This window comes from Catharus ustulatus, chromosome 4, assembly GCF_009819885.2.
Source record: "Catharus ustulatus isolate bCatUst1 chromosome 4, bCatUst1.pri.v2, whole genome shotgun sequence".
Lineage (NCBI taxonomy): Eukaryota > Metazoa > Chordata > Aves > Passeriformes > Turdidae > Catharus > Catharus ustulatus.
This window is the reverse complement of record NC_046224.1, coordinates 22,679,388-22,700,577: the sequence shown is the minus strand read 5'-3', so window position 1 is coordinate 22,700,577 and position 21,190 is coordinate 22,679,388. Positions and strand designations below refer to the sequence as shown.

Here is a 21,190-nt window from a genome sequence, read left to right as displayed (position 1 = left end):
TAATACTTCAGACGGTATTGTTTTTCTGTTTCCTGATGGAACATTCTTTTGGTCAAAGTGTCGATTGTTTTAAGTTTACATAAAAACCCTGAAGGTGGTACTAACCCTCTTGTCTCTTCATCCCTTTCTCTCTCTCTCTGCCTCCAATCCACTGATGAAAACCACCAGCCCCAGTCCCTGGGCTGCACACGCTGGTAAATCTGTGGAGCCTGCTCGAGCTCACACACGTGTGTCCCAGCGTTCCTCGTCCTCCGGGGCTGCAGCCGGGCTGCGGATGCTGCGGGAGGAGGGAGAGCACCCCGCGGCCAGCTCCCCCGTGGCTCTGGCCCGGGTACCATGTGCGGGTGAGCTGGGGAGGCTCGTTGCCATAGCGACCGCTGCTAAAATGCTCCCTCCTCGCCGCGCCGGGATGCAGTCGGTTGCAGACAGTTGTTCTTGTATGTGTGGAGGAAGGCCGGCGGTGCGGTGCCCCGGGTAGGTTGGAGCGGGATTGACATTGCCGGGGAGGCGGTGGGGGAACCCCCCGGGAGTCCTGGGGGGCAATGAGGCCACGCTGCTGGCTGCCTGTCCTTCCCCCGCCCGCCGCGGCTGCTCCCGCCATTCCTCCCTCCCTGCCTGCCTCCCGCCCATCCGCGCCTGTCACCTCCCGCTGTCACCCAGCCCTCCCGGCGCGGAGTCCCTTCTCCCTGGCACTGTCTGGCCAGGAAAGGAGCCTGACTCATCCCGGCTGGGACCCGACAGATGCCAGAGGGAGCAGTCTCATCCCGTCGCCCTGCACCCGTGGAAGAAGGTAGGTGGCAGGTGGCAGGGCAGGTAGCGATGCTTGTTGGGGATGCGGTGCATGGGAGCGAGATCATGTCTGGGTCCCCATTCACCGGCAGCTTCGTGCCCCAAGCTGCAGCCTGCCCCAGGGTGCTCAAGTCTGGGGAAATCTCTTGCGGTCGAGATGAGCCCACGGCGGCTTGTAACACTGCGACCTGGATTGTGCTCCCAGCCATGCACACGGGAGGGCTCTGTACCTAAATTCTTCTGTGCTCGGGCATGCTGCTCCCAGCCTCCCCCAAGCAGTTTCTGCCCTGCCACTTGCAACGTGCACCCTGGGACTCCTGTCACAAGTGTATGGGCAGTGTGAGGCGGCGGCACGGGTGATCCACGGGTGACATTGAAGGCAAGAGGCTGGAGTGAGGTGTAGCATGGATTTAAAAGGGGTCAGACAGCTTATCCATATGAGACACACTTTTGGATGGAAGACCAAGGACTCTTTAGTGTCTTTGGGGGAACATGGATGTCCCACTGCAAAATGAGGTGCTGAAGATCAATTGGTCCAGCAAGGTTAAGGCACATTAATATCTGCAGAACTGCTCCAGAAATCTGACATCTTTAAATGAAACTCCCTCTTTTCAGTATTTGCAGCCAAAATTTGCTCACCCGCCTGACAAAAGCAAGTTGCTTCTCCAGGCCAGCCCTGCAGAGGCTGGAGGGGGGGCTCTGACACCTTCACCCAGTGCTCGGGCTTGGCCATGATGAGGACCCTCCATGGAGGGGGAGGGGACGGGTGAGCAGCGTGGGGACACAGCACGAGGATAGGGCTGCATAGCAAGTAGACTGAAGAATAGGTTGCTGGCGAGGAGCTAGGAAATGCTGGCTCTGCTAGTGATGGAGGAAGGATGAATTGGGAAGTGTGTAGAGCTGCTTTTTATTGCAGTGCTTTTTTGGATGGCAGCTTCACTCACACCTTTGGAAAGTGGATGATCAGGGAAGGGAATGAGGTTATCGGCTTTCCCCTCGTCAACCCAGGAGATCCAAGCTGAACTCACCTTCACAGTGTCCCTAACCCTGTCCACTGCTGTTGCCAACCAGGGACAGATACCAGCTGCTGAGACACCTCTGAAAAAGGCATTTGCAGCAGCAGCCTGAGCTCCCCAGGATGTCTGCAGCTGGGGGGTACAGGAGGTGCAAAGGAGCTACTTTTGCAGAGCATGTAGGAAAGCTGTGCTGAGGGGTTTCTGGCCCAGAGTTCAGACCCAACTCCTGTTGAGGAAGGGGTTTGCACCTAATTCCTTACATGATCCCTTAAGGTGCATTAAGGGAAGCCCCACAGCTCCTCACAACACCTCTGCGATGTTGTTCCGAGTTACAGTGGGAGCTTTCCTCAGCAGTTGCTCACCTGAGGAAGGCACAGGCAGCCATGAAGAGGCAGCAGTAGTGCCCAGATCAGATGCATGCCAATAAGTGGGAGGAAATCAAGCATTTTCTGCTGTTTCCTGCTTATGGTAATAAGTATTGCAGCTTGTTTCAGATCTTACCCGTGACAAAAAACTTACTGTTAGAGGCCCTCCTGGGACAAGAGGTGTCCAGAAGATAAATGCTGCTGGGTACATTGGAAAGAACTGATGGCTGTGGTATTAAAAAAACAAACTAAAAAATCCCAGCCCCTGGAAAAGGCATCAACTTTATGGGCCAGGAGTAGGGAAGAAGTTGCTCAGAGTTCTTCCCAGCCTCCTCTTAACATGCCCTGTGCAAGGGATTTGGGGTATATGGTTATTGCAGAGGGATGACTTGGGTGACAGTCAGACATGTCGGCTTTCATCTGTCTGGGAAAGCAGGAGTTTGATGTGCATGCAGGTCTCCCCTGACTGTCTCCACTGAAGTTAATGGGCATTTCATCACTTCCACCAAGGGGAGAGGGTCTGGAAAGCCCCCTTTCAGGACTGGATTTTTGTGCCTGAGCCTGGCACCACTGTGGTTTCCCAGTGTGACGGTGACAGGTTTAATCCACCAAAGCCTTGCATTCAACAAGCAGTACATCCACCATCCACAGTGCAAAACCCAGATCTGGTGCCTGGTGAAGTCGTAGCTGTGCTTTTTGTGGGAGATGCTTTTTGATCCCCTTTTCTGTCCCTGCATGATCCACACCTTGGCTGGCATTTTGGTGCAGAGTAAGCAGAGCTGAACAGGATAGACACCTTTGTGGGTTGCAATGTGTGTTACTTTCTCCCTCCCAAAGGATGGGGATAAAGGATGGGGTCAAATGTGATGCCATTACAGATTTAAATGGCCCTAAGTTACGGTGCATGCCCTAAGCATGGCATCAGCAGGGTCATAATGGTGGGGAGACAGTGTGCCAGGGCACCAGCAGTTTATGGGCCTGGGATCCCATTTGTCCACCCCTCCAAAAATCTTCAGCCCTGACATTTGGACAAGGAGATGTTTGCTCCTTCCTGCTCTCCATTTTTAGCACTGGGCCAGCAGCAATCTCACAGTATGGTGTTCTTTTGTGTTTCCCAGGACAACACTGCTCCAGACTCACCTCACACCTGGCTGGCCAGCAGTTCTTGGCAAGGCAGATCATCTGCTCCCAGTGAGTGTCCCCCACTGCTGATGGCTGATGTGGTGGAGGGATCTCAGGTCTGCTCACAGACTGGTGCTGAACCAAGGACTGGTGCGGAGCCCCGGCAAAGCAGGACATGAAAGAGAGGTGCAGTAAGGGAGGGCTCAGTCCTGAGCCAGACTAGCTCAGACTGGGAATGCAAAGGGGTGATGGAATGTCAGGGGAAGCAGATTTTCCCTCAAGAAGGAGGTGAGAAGCAGCTGTATTTACCTTTAATCACTGGCAGCAGGGCTGGGGGCAAGCAAGCTCAACCCCCTTTGTGGGGAGGGAGCAGGACTGACACTGTGCAGGAGTCCCAGCAATGACTCCAAATGCATTGACCTCTCCCAGTGGATGAGGTGTCTCCATGTGCAACCAAGCATGAACCAGGTGCAGCAGGGCTGTGAGGAGGGACGAGGCACTGCTGATGAGGCAGATGTCTTGTGTTCAGTCTTGGAAGTGTGTTTTGGGTGCTCCCACTGCATGAACTTTCTCTCCTTTTTTCTGGCAGCCATGCCCCACTTCTTGGATTGGTTTGTGCCTGTGTATCTGATGATCTCCATTCTCATCCTTGTGGGCTTTGGAGCTTGCATTTACTACTTTGAACCAGGACTCCAGGAAGCCCATAAGTGGCGAACACAGAGACCAATCATGGAGCGAGACCTTCGGAAGACACTGATGATTCGGGACAACCTGGCTTTTGGGGTGCCTGAGGTCTGACAAGCTGCCCATCACAGCCAGAGGAATCTCTCCTGAGTAGGCAGCAGACCATAAGCCTCACTAGGGATGGCAGTCCTGCCCTGGTGCACGTGCAGCTGCTCATCACTTTTCTCTGTGCTGATCTGGGTCTCGTACTCATCACTCAACATTCTGCCCCTTTGCTTCTTAGTCAAGATTTGTGTGGTTGGGGCTTCCCATGTTCTCCGAGCTCTTCAGCCAGCCAAAGACTTCTGTTCCTTCCCATGGCCAAGACTGACGAACCACTCAAATGAAATATCCCTTGTTAATCACTTGAGTTTGAGTTGCCTGGCATCTTAACAGGACCTTCAGTAGGAAAGCTACCAGATTTTGCAAAGGGATACCGGACCTTGTATTCCTATTCCCTAAGTTAAATCTAACACAGTCTGTCTAAGTCCAAGGGTATTTTTGGGAAAATAAATGGTGTTTCAATACAAATTGTTGCTTCAGTTGAGCTCTTCCCAGCACCCACTTGTGGTGCTAGGATGGTGAGCTTGTCTAAGCTCTATGCAGAGGGACCAAGGGCTCAGTGAGCCTCAAATACTGAATGCCTTTATCCTTTCTAAATGCACACCCCTTCTGTGTCTGTTTGGGAGATGGAGAACATCCATACATACATGTTCCATTCTAGATGCACCACATGCAAATTAAAGGTCTTTATTAAAGAGGTTTGTTCAAGTCCTGTGTCAAGCTGAGAAGGTTCTGCAGCTCTCCATGAAGGGGTGCTCCACATGAGCTGCTCCTGATCTGCCTGACCTTCTGCTGCTCTGTCTTGGAGGGAGATAGGATAGTGTGTGAAGCAAACTTGCAGTTGTTCAGTTCCCTGCATTGCTGAGCTCTACAGCTTGGATAGGATCTTCCTTCGCTCTTTCCCAGTGAAAGATGTGAAACATCCTTTCAGCCCTCTTCTTTCCTGCATGTCTCTGAGAAGGAACATTGAGCCTGCCATCTAAATGAGCCCTTTGTATCACCTTTGGTTTCTGGACCCAAGCTGTATAATATGGGTCTGGCACAAAATCCCATGTATATAAACTTTCTGCACTGTCACAGGGATGGCCAGCTGCCAAAGTGCTGTATGAAGCTGAGACACTGGGGCTGAGAGGGATATTCCCATCCTCTCTCTCCCTGCCAGCCCAGTGCAGCGCCCAGTGTGTACAGGGAGGTTTGAGAGAGCAAGAAGCCTGTGGCAGGAGGTTGTGTTTCCTCTCCTCCCACCCCAACATACAATATTTGCACACGCGTAGGTGCAGTGGTGCTACCTGTGAATGATCTGGACACAGAGGAATCCTGTGTGCCCCACTCCTTCATATCCCAGGTGTGTTAGCTGGTGACACCACTCTGCATACACATGTCTGTGCATCCTGTGGCATCACCTGGGCCAGCCAGTATATTGGCAACCCACATCTCCAGCGTCCTTCCATTGTTATGGCTCTGTGCTCTAGTCCCCAGTGGTTCCTTTCAGCAGCAGGAGTTCCTCAGGCCAGCTGTGAAAATCTGCCACTGCTCCTGGCTTGGGCCACTCAGCCTCACCTGTGAATCTGGGAGCAGGATGTTTTCTCCTCCATTCCCAAAGAAAGGAGTGTTCATTGGGCTGCTGTGATTGATTTATGCAGGGAAACACAGTGAGTGGGATTATTCCTGTGCCCAAAGTTTTGCTTGCCTTGGCGAGCAAAGGCTCAAAGCAGAGGTGCAGCCTGAAAGTTGGTAATTCTCTGGGGATGAAAGTTAATTTTTAGCTCTAAGGAATGGATCAGGACATCCTGCAAATATCCTGGGTCTTTCTGGGACATTGCATCTACCAGACTGCAATTGCATTAACCATTCTTTTCCACACCAAAACCAGGCACACTGGCAGGAGCTTTACGGCTCTGTTTCAGACAGAGGACAAGTCAAGAGTCCTCGCATTCAGCCAAGTAACAGACACCATGGTGCATGTACCGTAACTGGGGAGTCTCACTCAGCAGGGGAATCCAGTGAATGGGATTACTGCTGTGCCCAAAGTTATACCTGCTCTGGCAAGCAAAGACTCAAAGAGCAGGTGTTGTCTGAAACAGATACATTTCTGTGACTTGGGACTCTGAAATGGAAATGACAAGGGGCTGGGTTGCATGGCCTGATGTGCCACCCTCGGCTGAACGGCTCACATTCCCTGTCCTCTGGTACATCACAGCTATATCTCCAAACATCAACTTGGAAACCTGCTTTCTCGCCTTGACTCCCTGATTGCCCTGTAAAGGAACACAGCTGAGCTGTGGAGTAGCATAAAAACCTCTCCACTGGAGCTGAGGGGCATGGAGCAGTCAGGGAGAAGTTAAACCATCCCTATGGGAAAGGAAGCCTACTCTCACAGGGCTCCTCTCTCCCCTCCTCTGCAGGCTGTTGTGCCTGTTTTGACCTCCACTCTGCCCATGACTCAATGCAGAAATTGAACAAAAGAACACAGCAACAAGGTGAGGACTGGATTAGAGATAAACTAATTGTTCATCTCCTTTGACTTATGTTTTGTTCTGTTTAGTCCTGCTGTTTAATCAGCATTAAGCCAGGTATTTTCCATGGCTATGAAGGACTTTATTGTCAGTAGTGTCAAAGGGTTCCTCAGTGGAAGTGTGTGACAAACTGCATGATTGACGATTTATTTTCCTGCTGTTCCCCCTGGGAGCTGCCTCCCTCTAGCTCTGGGCAGGCAGCAAGGAGCAGTCTGCAGTGAGGTTTCCTTTCCAACAGGGTAGGTCTCCATTGGCCTGGCTCCTGTGCCAGCTACACTGCCGGCCTATCTGGGAATAATTAAGCAAAAGGCAAACGCTGCCTGAAAACTGAGATTGTTTCAATCCCCTCTGTGGGATCTGTGCAGCCAGAAAGACCTCAGGGGAGAAAGCAATAGTCACAGATACTGAATTAAACTGCATAAAGAATCAGAGAAGATACTTATTGCTGGAAATACTACACAGTATCGGGTTGTTGTTTTTTTTTTTTTTCCCGTTTTTTCTGTCTCTTTGCCCCTAAGGAAGCAGAGAACTTGTCCTGAGCTCTGCCTTCCACCAGCATTCCCAATGATTTGATGGTGATTCCTCTTCCACTCTCTCAGCCCTGGTCACCTGAAATCATATAATCATTGTCCCTGACACACTGTAGGTGCTATTGGTTCCTGTCTCTCCTCTTTGCTCCCACTTGCCCAACCAACTATTTATATACTCATCCCATCCCACCAAAACACTTTTCTCCTTTCCTCCTTGTTTACTGCGTTGCCCTTCAAAGTCTCTTACAGTGAGGAAGGTGTAGAGTGGCAAGCTGAATCCCTCTTGACCCTGAAAATGCCACAAAGCTGACAAAATTAAGAAACAATCATAATAATGATGATAATGAAGTAGCAAAAGAAAAGCAGAATAAGGGAATGAAGCACCAACTTGGACGAACACCCAACAAATGACCATTGAACTTATGCAGTGGGATATAAATCGTTGCACTGGAATATGCCATTTGAGAGGAAGGGAAAACATTCCCAAAATTCAAATATTTTTATTTTTTTTAAAAAACTCACAACCAGTGTCCTTGGAAGAAGGCAGCACAGGTGTGACCTGGAGGTCTGCATCGCTCCTCCACCTCCTGCCGTGGGACCAGGGCAGGAGGTCACGTTATGCAGCTCCCCGTGCTGTGAGGCTGCTGGTGCCTGAGATCAGGAAGGTACTGGGCAGGAGCAGGAGTGGCCATGGCACCCAGCGTGGGAGTGAGCCATGCAGGCCACAAGGGCCCCATTGTCCCAGCTGGAGGCGGGCTAGCTGGACAGGGCTGAAGGTGGGGGCTCAAGCATGTGAGTGATAGCAGCCCCAGGGAGCTCTGCACTCTGAGACACTGCAGCCCTGACAGCAGGGACAGCCTGGGCCCTCCCAGGCCCCTGCCCTCGCACTTCTGGTTCCAGCCCACTGCTGACTGCCATGGAGGAGGACATCGCCCTTCGTCGCAGCTGCCTGTCTGCCCCAGGGAGCCCCAGCCGCAGCGTAGGCCCCCCACGGCGGTGGAACAGCCCCCTCGGTGTTGCTGCCTCCACGAAGCGGAGCTGCCTCTCGGTCACCCTGCGCCGGGCTGGCGGGGGGCTCCCCTGGGAGCGGCCGCGGGGCCTGGCCCCTGTCACCCCAATCCCTCCTCGGCCCCGGCCCGTGGTGGCTGAGGGGCCCCAGCGACGCAGCAGCTCTGATGGGGCCCAGGCCACCCCGGTGGTGAAGATGGGGGTGTCCTGCTCCCCACCACACTCCGGTGGGTCTCCGCGGACGGGATGGGCTGGGCAGAGAGAGGGATGCACCAAGGGGTCCCTTGGCAATGACATGGAGCCCAGCATGGGGGCAGGACCCTTCAGGAGAGGCAGGTGATGAGAGGGAGGATGGGGGCTTCCTCCCCTTGGAGGGATTTCCTCTTAACCCACACCAGAATCATGGGTGGGCAACAGCTGGTGGGAGGAAAGCTTGCGTGTTTGTGAGCCTGGCATTCAGCAGGGAGACAGGGAACTGTGGTCACCATGTCAGATTTTCTGGGTGCCAGAATGCCTGTCTGTCTGTCTGCCTGTCGGAAACCAGCCTGTCCACTGCTGAGCGTTACTTCTAAACGTCCTGCAACCTGCAGTGGGTGCAGTTTTCTTTTTGCCCGAGAGCACTTCAAAAAGAGGGACCCCAAACCCTTGCCAAGTCTGCCAGACATCCAACAGCCTGGACCCCACCCAATGGGGGTGCCTTGTGGTGGTGGTCCTGTCATCCCACTGACTGAGGGTCAGAGCATTCCCAGATATTGGTGTCCCAGTACAGCATGACAGGGACACAGTGCCTATTGGGGCCAGGGCTCACAAATGTAGGAGAAGGAAATGCAAAGTAGGGAAAGGGCATGCCCATTCAGAGAGCAAGCAGCCGGAGGCATCCACACGGCTCCACAAGGCACGGACACATCCACAGGGCACATGGAGGTGCCTGCCAGAGCACACGGGGATGTGACCTGTGTACCTCAACATGGTCCAGGTGGGAGGACCTGTCCCCACTTGCCACATGCAGGCATGCATGCACACGTGTTTGTACATGCAGACAGAGGGGACAGCACTGGCTCTGCCTCTGTGCCTTGGGCTGACAGCCAAGAATCATCATGCTGGAGGAGAAAAGGTTTCTCACACCTCCACAGGCAAAACCGTAGGGCAAATCGCATTTGATGAACCAAAACAGTCTCAATTTCCTCCCTCTGGGAAAGCAGAAGGAAATTTTGCAATATCCTGATCCCAGGAAATACCTAGGGGCAAAGAGCATCCTTTCTCAGCCCGGCCAGAAGTAAGCTGTGAAGGGTTAAATATGCCCCTCCCTAAACAAGCACAGATGCTGAAAAGGCTGGAAAGGGAATTGGGAGGGAAAAGGGCAAGAAAAGGCCTGTGGGGTGTGGGTGTGCAATAATAGGGGCCCCATCGGCAGCGGCCCCTCCAACCCCGAGACCATGCCCCCCTCGCAAGTCATGGAGGCTTGCGGGGACCTGGGATGGAGCCGGGGGAGGGTGCGCGGGGGGAGATTTTGCGGAGATGTTTAATATTCAGGTCACATGACGATGGCAGCAGGAGCAGCACCAGCATCCCCGCTCTGCTGAAATAGCCACTGGAGAAGGAAGGGAAGGAGAGAGGGGGGAGAAGAGGACACGGGGAAGAAAGACAAAGGTAAAAGCAAGTGGAGCCTTGTAGCCCATCGTGCTGCTTCATCAGCGTCAGGCTAGAAAAGTGGGGGGAGACCCACCCCCTCGGGAGAGGATTCGGAGACAAAGGAAGCTTCATGTTCAAAGGTAGGATGCTCTGGGCTTGGCAGGGCTGGGCAATGCCAGGACACCGCTGGGGTTTTTTGCGCAGGCATCCTCCGCCGTGCCCCCGCGCTGCCCAGCTCTGGGCATGGGGGAGGGATAACCCCGGAGGGCAGTGAGGGAAATCGGTCTGGGTTTGTCTTTCCTCTGCCTTTTTTCCTTTTGGTGGCAGCAGTCTTATATGAAGGAGAAGGAGCAGGGCTGGCTGTGGTGCTGATGGGGAGTAGCTAGTGCCAGGCACTGCCTTGAAAAGAAGGGATAATCCAGCTGGGGAGTGCTCACAAACTCCTCGGCACCTGGTTTGTCCCTTGCCAGTGACAGGCAGTGGGGATGTCCTGTGTCTCTCCCTGGGCATCGGCACAGGAGCCAGCAGACATGCAGGCAGGGGCACAGGCAGCTGTGGTGGTGTGGGTACCCTGGTCCAGGGGTGCTCAGCATCCTCTTGCCTTGTGATACAGCTGTGCCACCCAGCGGGTGGGCTGGGGACATGGACAAGGATTGTACAGATGGAGAGCAGCATCAAGGTCATGGCTGGGGCTGTGGTGGCTGGGCTGAGGATGTGCCCAGCTCCTTCACCTCCAGCTTCTGCATGTCCAGAGAGGCTTCAGCACATGCTGCCCTAGATTCCACTGCAGACAAACTCTTGACCAAGCCCTTTGCAGAATGCTGAGGGGAAGAAAGGTTTGGGATGATCTTCAAGCCAGGCAAAAAGATCTGGTAAGAAGAATGGTTCTGTTCTGTACTCTGAGGTCAGGCAGTACGTCTGGCAGGACTCAGCCATTGCCCTGCACGGCTGAAAGAAATGCCCTGGGGTCATCATGGGAACTGAGGAAGGAAAGATATTTTTTCAGTGGAGAGATAGATGCTTAGTCCAGCACCTCTGCAGATCTGAAGCAAGGAGCAGGTCCTGATGTCTGCGAGCTCCAGGGAGGCTGTACTACTGAAGCAGCTGCTTGCTTTCTTTCCTAGGAAGCTGGCATCACCCTTTGAGGGCCTACTTCTGCCAGCCACCTTCAGGTTTTGAACCCATCCCTCCTTCCTGTTCCATGTCTACAGGGAGTGGGACTGTGGGTCCAGGACTGCATGGGTGGAAGGGGCTCGGGTGAGATGCATGTGAGGATCACTGCCTCCAGCTGCAGAGGCAGAGTCTTGTGCTACACTGGAGGAATGCTGCAGTGAGGCCATCAATGTGTTATGTAGGGGTTAAATAGCTTTTCCTTGCTGGAAGCTGGCTTGTGGTGAGCACTGTTTGCAGCTCTCCCTCCCTCTTCCCAGACAAAAGATAGGAAGGCAGGGGGAGGGGACGAGATTGTATCTGGGTTATTGGGACATAGTAGATGTTAGTCCCCACTATCTGAGCCCCTAAGGGACCTGCAGGGCCACCTCTCTCCCCACACAGCTCCTGTGAACGTCAGAGCATGAAGGGTGAGCTGCAGCAGTGGTGTCTGCTGCTGGCCACATATGCTGGCCTTCCAGGAACAAGTTCTGGGGTGGATCAATGGGTGTCAGAAGCAGGAAATATCTGGGACCATGGGGACCTCTCTGGGTACTCATTCTGGTTCTGCCTGTCCCTGCCTCAAAAGCTGCATCTTTCCTTGGTCCAGTCACATGGAGCATTTCCTGTGAGCCAGATATTATTCCCTGACAGCCCAGCCCAACCTGGGCCACCTTTTGCTGGATCTCAGTAGGGGATGGGTATCACCAGCTATGGCCTCTTAAATGAGCTTCTCTTAGCACAAAGAACAAAGGGAAAAGAGGGGCCTTGCAAACAGCAGATATAAGTGGTTAACCTTGGCTACCCCTCTATTCATTATCAGCTGTACTGGCAGTAGTGCCCTCTCACCCATTCATTACAGGGGACAGCTGTGAGGGCTACGGGATGTGCCCAGGACACAAAATGCCACTCCTTGATCAGCCACTCAGCGTGCTCCAGAGACTTCCTAGCAGCATTAGCTTTAGTGCACATAAAACAGAGCCACTCCCAGGAGAGCAGGCAGGCATGTTTCATGTCTCAGGCTGCTCTTACAGCTCTGGTCCTGGCTTTGCACACCCTGACCTCCCTGTTCCTCAGCTGGCTCCTTGAATTCTTCTGTGGGAGACAAAAGTTGAAAAGTCATGTGTAGAAAGATGAGCCCTGGGAAAATTTCTGCAAAATGTGGGCTTTCCTGCCTGAGGCTGTATGGGAAGGAACCCCACACAGAGAGAAATGCAAGTGGCTTACCCTGACACCTTAAATGTTGAGATATAAAATCCAGGAAATATATTTAAGGAGACTTCTGGAGATCTTTCCTCCTGGTCTCAGGGTTTTCTATAGCTGCCCAAGAACCTGAATCTGAAATATCTGCCCTAGTCACTGCAAGCTCTCGGCTCCAACAGTGAAGCTTGCAAAGGAACGGTCTTGTATTATGATGTCCACAGCAGTTAGCAGCATCTGCTGGCTCTGGGAAAGGCTTTCCTTGGTGATATTGAGGGATGAGTTACAAACCTCTTAGTAAGCCTTGAGGCTGACAGCAAATTCCCTCCTTCCTCCGCCCTATGCAAGAACAAGGGTTGAAGGAATAAAGGAGGGGGCAACAGATTCCCTGAGGACAAGCTACTGCCCAGGCAGTGAAAGGGTCACAGCCCACCTGGCCTGTCCTGCACCCATCCCATACAGTGGCTCAGCTGGGCTTTCTTCCCATCTTGACTTGTTCCCTTCCACCTCTGGGGTTTATTTTACCCCCATTTACTCCAGTAGCCAAATGTTTCACTAGGGCAACAGCCCCTGTTCCTAATTCCCTCATTGTTCCATTTCTCTCCCTCTTCTCCCACTCTTACGGCTAGGTAGGATTCCAGCAGGTCTATGTGGGGTGTATACGGAGAATGCTGCAGCAGCATAAGGGACACAGCACAGTCACACAACCATAATACAGGTGATGTGGGCAGCCTGGGAGAGGACGAGTGAAGGGTAGGGTGCAAGAGAACTGGCTGGCCTGTCCCCCTGTGCTGCAGCAGAGATGGGCTTTCCTGGCTGACATCACCTTTGATAAAGCTGAAAAAAGACAACAGGAGCCTCAGGGGATGCTTCGTCAGCAGGAAAGGCACATAATAATTGTGATGGGTGTAAGAGAGGATTGCAGCTGAGAAGCACTTGGCTTGGCAGGCTGCCTCCTCCAGCAGCTGCCCGGCAGCGTGAGGTGCTCCAAATTGCCAGTCTGATTCAAGCCAATGGTCCATCTTGTGCTCTGGTTCCCTCAGGGTGCTGCTTGCTGCTTCAGGAGAGGGTGATGATAGTCCAGGGTGCCCTCACTCCCTGGGGAGAAGCAGGAGGGGGGATCATCCTCCCTCCTGTGGGCAAGTGGAACAGAGGTGGCACAAGAGCATTCAGATATTACCCGCAGTGATGTACATGAGTGGCTGTGCTACCATTGTCAGAGGAAAGCTCACTCACCCAGTTTAATATAAAAAATATCCCAAACAGTGAAAAGGAGCTGGGTGGAGGCACCCTTCTCCCTGCCAAAGGTGGCCCTTCCACAAGGTCTTTTCATAGCACCTGATAGTGGGGTATTACAGCTTATAAAAAATGTAAAATCTTCACTGTGTAGAGCAGCCCTTGTGTCTGCACTGGAGCTTTGATGTGGGAATGCCAGGCAGGGTCCCCATTCAGCCATGGAGCCTGCTGTAGCCTAATCTTGACCTTGAACAAAATCTCCCTGACCTCTTCTCAGGTTGTCTCTGCCTGGCTTGACTAGGCTGTCACAGGGACCACAGATTGGTGGCATCAGTGTCCCCAGCCCAGTGACTTATGAGTCATTTTCCTTGTGAAGAGGGCATGTGTCACCACCAAATGGCAGTAACCTGCCTGGCTGCTCATGTCCTTTCCTCCTGCCAGTGGATTCTGATAAGGAGAGAAAAAACTCTGCCAAAATGATGGAAAGGGATAATTTAGTGTGAGATACTTGAACTGAAGTGGCATCCAGAATAAATGAAGTACTTACCAAGCAAAAACACGTTCTGTCTCTGTCCTGGGGAAAAAACCCTCTAATGAGACAAAGCATGGGGGAGTCAAGTAATTAGGGTGGGAGAAACTCTAGTTTGCAGCTGGCTTGTATATGAAAGGTATTTGATTCCTATCCCCTTCATCTTCCTTTCCAGATTTATCCCTCATGCCTACCTTCCTCACCAATTAGAGCTTTTCTTCCATGCCCTGTCCTCTCCCAACCTCTGCTTCCTCCCAGCGGGTGGGAGCTACTTACTAATGAGACAGAGATAAATGGGTGAGGCCTGCCCCTAGCAATGTGTGCCATCACCCAAAAAAGGGTCAGTGAGGCTGGAAAGCCCTCAGGGGTTTTTTTTTTTACCCAATTGTTTTACATGGAAGAAGTGAAGAAGCAGAGATGAGGAGGGAAAGACGCAGATAATTGATTTTCTGGTCATGATGATTAGTTTCTTGAGTATGACAAAAACAACTGGTCTATGGGTGGGAGGCAAGCACAGAGATTATGGGCATGCATTCACTTCCACCACTGTCTTCCTCTGAGGACCTCAGCCTGTGCATTACAGCCAGTAATGCAGCCACCCCTGGCAAGGGCCAAGCCTGCAAGTCCTCATGGCACATCCCAAACTCTGTTTCAATGCCAGGACTTGACACTTCATTTTTTTCAAGTCTGTTCCATTGCAAATTTTATGGTGAACTCAGAGGGGCAAAACACTGGTGATCCTGTTGAGAACCAGGAGACAAAAATAAGGAGACACACCTGGAGCTTTGGGCACCAGATTATTAACCCAGTCAGCCTTGCTGCCCCTGTTCCTGCTGTTTGGAGATAGCCATTAATACACTTGCATTCTCAATGAACCCTACTTCACTTCCTTATCTGGTGAGTGATACATAAAAGAGTGTGCTGGAAACTCCAGTAGATGTTCCTCCATAATGAGCCTTGTCACTAAAATCTTGATATTCAGTTATCCTCAATAGCCCTTGAAAAGGCTGCTCAAAACTGCCCTCAGTTCCTGTGCCAGGTCAGCAAGGAGGCTGTTGTTACACCTCAATGATGATTTTTCAATCTTTGTCCCCATGCAGGGTCAGTGGAGAGCAAAAACGAAGCAGCCATGTCTGAACTGGTCCCAGAGCCTCGACAAAAACCAGTTGTACCAATGAAACCTGTGGGCATCAACACCAGCTTGCTGGGCTACATTGGTATTGACACCATAATTGAGCAGATGCGCAAGAAAACCATGAAGACAGGTTTTGACTTCAACATCATGGTTGTAGGTAGGCAGAGACCAGCTAAGGAGCTGGGAACCATGGCCAGGGACTGTCCCCTGAGGCCAGGTGGGAGAGCGAGCCCTGCGGGGAGGGCATAAGGGAGCAGACAGAAGTTGCTCTGAGGGAAAACAGAGCCTGCACAAGCCAAGGAGATACCTCCAGCCCCTTCCCCTGCCAGCCTGGCTCTGTTCCCTGGGCCTGCTGTTATCACCAGGCTGTGGCAAATGTCACAAGCTTCCTCTCTGCAATCCTCAGGTCAGAGCGGACTGGGAAAGTCAACACTGGTAAATACCCTCTTCAAATCCCAGGTGAGCCGCAAATCTTCAGGCTGGAACCGGGAAGAGAAGATCCCCAAAACAGTGGAGATCAAAGCCATTGGGCATGGTAAGAGCCAGGCTGCTGGGGTGGGAGCAATACTGATGCCTCAGTATAGTCTTGCAGAAGATCCCAGCAGCCTACGCAAATAGTTCTTTGGTATTAGGCAGCCCTTTCTCCAAAGGAAGCTAAAGAACAGTTTTAAGTGGCCTCAGAGACAGACAAGGCTTTTCTTAAACTGGAATGCCACAGCCAAAAGTGAGGGGTAGAAAAATAGTTTGAGATTTCATCACCTAAGACATTAGTCTGCAGTTGTGGATTAAGTCTTGCTGTAAGTAATTTTTACCTGCAGTTATATTTAATCATCTATACAAGTTGCATTGTTGGGTTCCATCCCAAGCCTGGTAGTGCACACCTCCTCACAAAGCATCAGCACAATTCCTACAGGGGTGCAGGGTAATGAGCATCATCTCAGATTCAGGATGATGTGTTAGAGGGGAGAAGGTAGGTACTGCCTTTGGCCACAGAGTGAGCACAAATCCATTTTCCTGTGGCAGAGTGCTGTAAGGTGGCTTTTGTGTAGGTGTTTCCAAAATTTGGGGTCAGACATGCAAATGAGAGTCATAACTGTCGAGGCATTACACAGCCTGGTCTGGTCATGCTTGCTGGGCAGGGATGAGGGCAGAACTCTCTTGCTCCCTTGTGGGACACAGAGACATGTTCCATGATAGAGCAGGTCCCCAAAGAGGAGTATGATTGTTTGCAATTTCTCCCCCAGTCATTGAAGAAGGTGGTGTCAAAATGAAGCTGACAGTAATTGACACACCAGGATTTGGGGACCAGATCAACAATGAGAACTGGTGAGTTTTACAAGGTCAAGGCTTGGGTCCCAGAAAGGGTTGAAGTTAAGATGGACTGTCATCTGCTTGGCCCTTAAAAGCATCTGGGATCCTATTGCACTTGAGGGGCTGATAATGGGGCCATGGGACTGTGAAATCATGGGTCTGTGTATGTGATTGGGGGTATGCACATATTACATGGTGAGTGCTTATTTCTGGGCCCAGTTACAGAAAACTCTTAATCATCTGTGCTGATGGCGAAATGCTTGATGTGGATTTTTTTTTTAATGCCTGAAACTGCTTTGTCAGAGCTGGGAACACTGTAGGCAGGAACACAAGGAGACTTGTACCTATCTATTCATATCTCTCTCCCACTTTAACAGCTGGGAACCTATTGAGAAATATATCAATGAGCAATATGAAAAGTTTTTGAAAGAGGAGGTGAATATTGCAAGGAAGAAACGAATTCCAGACACCCGTGTGCACTGCTGCCTCTACTTCATCTCCCCTACGGGCCACTCGTATGTACACAATCCCTTGTCCTTCCTCCAGCCCTTGACACCTCTGCACCAGATATAAACTCACACTGCTGCATCTCAGACATGGATCCAGGGATCCTGCCAGCATGGGTGGCCACTGTTTAGTTTAACTTTGGGTGCTGTGGGGCTTGAAAGGGCCTAAGATTACAAGAGCGGGAAACTGCTGCTGTGTTTTTTGGGAGAGGGCAGAATGGATGGGAAGGAGATGAGAACATGGTGGCAGCAAGCAGGATATGTGCAAGGGAGGGTTCACTGGTGCCCTTATGCTTGGACAGTCATTAGGATGAAAGGCAAGGAGGGTAAAAAGTGACCCCTTCCATCTTGTTCCTTCTTGGGGTACAGCTTGCGGCCTTTGGACCTGGAGTTCATGAAACATCTCAGCAAAGTAGTGAACATCATCCCGGTTATTGCTAAGGCTGACACCATGACCTTGGAGGAGAAGACTGAATTCAAACAAAGAGTGAGTATCTCCTCTTTGGGATGGGATCCTTCCCTGCCCTGTCTTGGAGGCAGGAGAAATGAGTGGTATCCTTCTTCCTGGGATTGCAGTGTAGTCCCCAGGGTGCGCACAGGGTCCAATGCAGGGTTGGTGGGCAAGTCCTAAAGATGCAGCTGTTTATATCTCTGAGGGCATCTGTTAGAGAAAGAAGAAATGTGTATACCCCTGTGACATCTTGTGATATGTTCTGTCATGGGAACTGGAGAGCCAGACAAGTAACTGAGGTTGGAAAGAAGGACTCATCATTGCTGCCCTTGGGAAGAAGGACTCATCATTGCTGCCCTGTGTCCTCACTTTAGCGTGCACTTACTTGGGACAATCCCTCCAGCTTCTGCCCACTGGAAGGATGTCCCAGATGTGTTTGCCTGGCCTTGCCAACTGCCTTCCCTTCAGGTTTGTGCTGCTTTGTGCTCCAGAATGTCTCTCTGCTTAGGTGCGCAAGGAACTAGAAGTAAATGGGATCGAGTTTTATCCCCAGAAAGAATTTGATGAGGACTTGGAGGATAAAACAGAGAACGACAAAATCAGGGTAGGAAACATTTTATTGTGGGAGGGGAAGGGGGGATGAGGAGGGCATCACATTTTGTTCTACACTTCAGCATCACTGCCCTCACACATAAGAAATAAACTGCTTTTTAATCGCCATTCCTGTGGTAATTGCACAGGTAATTTAATTATCTATAAAGCAGAGTAAACCTATGTATATCTGCACAACCCTATGGGTTGCAGAATCTCCTGAACTCTGTGCTCTGGAAACAGATAGTTTCTCTCTGTGCATGAAGATATCTGAGTCCCAAATAGCCTCACCTGCTATCCTACTTCCCAGGAAAGCTGCATCCTTACTTCGTTTCTAGCTTTCCTGAGTACAATTTCAGCCACTAAACTTGATGAATGTTCATGTGGCTTATGGGGAAGGATTATTTGAGCTGTGTCTTTCTATTGTGAAGAACTACAAATCTGGCAAGAAATATTCACCTCAAACTATCCATATGAACAGCTCTGGGCTGACAAACCCTCTGTTGGTTATGCTAAGGTACTTCTTCTCTGGTCATCCCTCTCCTCAGAAATGTTGGAGATAGGCGCAGAAAAGCTTTGCCGCAGCTCTGGAGCCCTTGGCACTGCTGCTACCCACTAAGCTTGTTGGGGTACAAGGACACCTGGAAAGTGAGAGTCCAGAATTCTAGGGATAGCACTGAGGGGTGAAAAGGACAGCCAGTGAAGTTTTGCTCTTAAGAATATCTTCCCTCCAAGGAGACTTTGTGTTTGTTGAGCTGAGAGGTGAGAAGGTGGATGGGGAACCATGGTGATGCTGGTCTCCAGAATAGGTTCAATGGATCTTTCCACGTGTCTCTCCCCAGCAGGAAAGCATGCCCTTTGCAGTAGTGGGCAGTGACAAGGAGTACCAAGTGAATGGCAAAAGAGTCCTGGGCAGGAAAACACCTTGGGGCATCATTGAAGGTAAAAACCCTCTTGCTTATGGGAGCTGAATATATTGTCTGCAGATCACAGTAATAGACAAGGGTCCAGATAACATGTCCTGTGGCTACCTTCCCATCCCATTTGTGACAAACTGCTTGAAACCAAGCAAAATGAGAATTCTCAACTAGCTGTGCCAGGAGGGAACTGCCATGAAGCCACTATTACCACCTGGCAGAAGCTGGAACCACTCTGAACACCATGGTGGGTGAAACTAAGCTCCTGAGGTTGCCTTGGTTTTCAAATGAAAATTCATGTGTGACTGCTCAGCATCTCTTAGTGCATCTCCTCAATGCTCGACAGTGTGACATTCAGACAATTGTCTGCCCTTCCTGAAGTATGCAAGCTCTACCCACTTGGAACCTGCCCCCATGGCAGTGACTTTCCTATGTTCTTAACGACAAAAGGGCTGTTGAAAAAATCAAATGTAATAATTGCTTGCTTTCTTTTCAGTGGAAAACCTCAATCACTGTGAATTTGCCCTGCTTCGAGATTTTGTCATCAGGTAAGGTTGCGGTCATGCACCAGTTTGCTCTTGATGAGCTGGGAATCTTCCTGAGATCCACTCAGAATGAAAGAGCCCCTACTAAAAGGGAAAGAAAGTAAATTAGTAAATAAGTGAAATCTTATGTGGTGTAGGGTTGGATTGAGTTAAGGGGTAGATACTCTAGTGCCTCTCTAAGTGACATGACCACAATGTCAGGTAGGTGCTAGTTTTCATGGATGAGCTGGATGCCTGGAGAAAAGCAGGATACTATCACCCCTCTCAAGGTTGCAAAAGCTCCCATTAAGAGAGTTTTTTAAAACTCCCTTTAAGGTTGCAAAAACTTTTATTTGCTGCTGACAATAGGTCAGAAATAAAGAAGTCACTACCACATCCTACAATGTGTTTCCTTCCAGGTTGAAGAATGTGCTGGAATATATGAGTTGGAAGTGAAAAGCTTCGTATTCCATAGCTTTCATTGTCCTGTCTTATTTGTACTCTGTTTCATAAAGTTGCCTCAGCACAAATTCTGCAGGATATCTGTAGATCCAGGGTCACCTCTCTTCCCTATAAAAACAACACAAAAAAAATAACACAGTTCAAAACCAAAGCCCTGTGGTTCATTCCACTTGTGGGTATAGTGCTATTGAGACATTTGGCCAGGTACAATGCTTTGACATCACCCTACTTTCCTCTTTTTGTTCTGTAATACCTTCTGCAGCAGAGGTGCTTTTCCAAAGTCTTTCAGTAAAAACATCCTAGTCAAATGATCATCACAAAGCCTGTAACAATCCAAGCCCCCAGACTGTCTGTGGAGGTTAGGGATGATGTTTACAGCAGTGTTCTGCAGTTTGTCATATGCAGTAAACCTGATACATCTCCTGATGCTTCCTTGTCTCACCACTGCTTCAGATAAGCCCTAGTCTGCTCTGACACACCAGGAGAGCCAGTGGCTGTGCCAGTGGCACAGGTGTGAGAAGGGCAGGGCACTGGCAAGCACAGCCAAGAACTTCAGCCCATGTCCTGCATCCTGCCTGTGTGCCCTCAAATGCTGATGCTCGAGCTCTCAGCTGTGTGTGATGGCACCCATGCTATCCATGCAGAAAGGGGTAAAATAATTAGCTAAACTGACTGACTGAAAAAATCTTCCACTTATTTTAGGGAATAAAATTATCATCAAAAGAATAATACTTACTGTGCTGATATTGGCTGTCATATCCTCTTTCCCAATCTACTTTGTCGCCTGCAGGACACACCTTCAGGACCTAAAAGAAGTGACCCACAACATCCACTATGAGACCTACAGGGCCAAACGGCTGAATGACAACGGAGGGTTGCCCCCCATGACTGTTGAGACAGAGGAAAACCACGAAAGTAACCTGTGAAAGACCCACCCCCTCCACGGTCACCTGGTGACTCTGGATAGAAAACCCACCCCTGCTACCCTTTACTCAACCGTGGGCCTGTCTCTGAAGCATGTGGCACATCCTCCGTGGGAATGAGAGGATGCAAGTGTGAGTGTGTGCGGGCGTGCATGTGCCTCCCTGACTGCCGGAGAGGGACAAGGGCATCTCCCCCATCCTTCCCAGAGTGTCCCCATTCTTGGTTTGTTTTTTGCACAGTGGACTGTTTGTCAGCTTCCTTTCTCTCGTTTCTGTGTCTCAGCTGTGTATCTTGCCTGGGGGAAATAGTGTTGGGGGGGAAGGATTTCTAGGGGCATGGATTTTGGAGGGGGGAGGTGTGGGGCATGCTGTGGTCCTATTTTTATCACTTGAAGACATGGCAAGGAGAGACTCTAGGAGAGATGGTGGAGTTGATGCATGCATGTTTCAAGGGATGTCAGCAGAGATTTCTCTTGGATCTTCCATGGGTGT

At 50.8% G+C, this 21,190-nt stretch overlaps 2 protein-coding genes across 4 annotated transcripts; both read left to right on the top strand.

Moving 5' to 3' along the window:
* Nucleotides 1-139: 139 nt before the first annotated feature.
* On the top strand, nucleotides 140-4,773 carry LOC116995893. Its single transcript, XM_033058984.2, has 4 exons — nucleotides 140-474; nucleotides 661-790; nucleotides 3,289-3,361; nucleotides 3,882-4,773. Exons 1-4 carry the CDS (start codon nucleotides 155-157, stop codon nucleotides 4,088-4,090), a joined length of 732 nt encoding a protein of 243 aa, XP_032914875.1. The 5' UTR covers nucleotides 140-154; the 3' UTR covers nucleotides 4,091-4,773.
* Nucleotides 4,774-9,674: 4,901 nt separating this feature from the next.
* Nucleotides 9,675-20,969, top strand: SEPTIN3 (septin 3). 3 transcript variants are annotated; one of them, XM_033058525.2, is made up of 10 exons: nucleotides 9,675-9,904; nucleotides 14,979-15,170; nucleotides 15,420-15,548; nucleotides 16,258-16,339; nucleotides 16,702-16,839; nucleotides 17,200-17,317; nucleotides 17,790-17,885; nucleotides 18,718-18,814; nucleotides 19,286-19,337; nucleotides 20,566-20,969. In XM_033058525.2, exons 1-10 carry the CDS (start codon nucleotides 9,895-9,897, stop codon nucleotides 20,699-20,701), a joined length of 1,050 nt encoding a protein of 349 aa, XP_032914416.1. In that variant the 5' UTR covers nucleotides 9,675-9,894; the 3' UTR covers nucleotides 20,702-20,969. The 3 variants fall into 3 exon arrangements, with proteins under 3 accessions (XP_032914416.1, XP_032914415.1, XP_032914417.1); XM_033058524.2 differs by having other exon boundaries at nucleotides 18,715-18,814; XM_033058526.2 differs by having other exon boundaries at nucleotides 9,684-9,782; nucleotides 18,715-18,814.
* The last annotated feature ends 221 nt before the right edge of the window (nucleotides 20,970-21,190 follow it).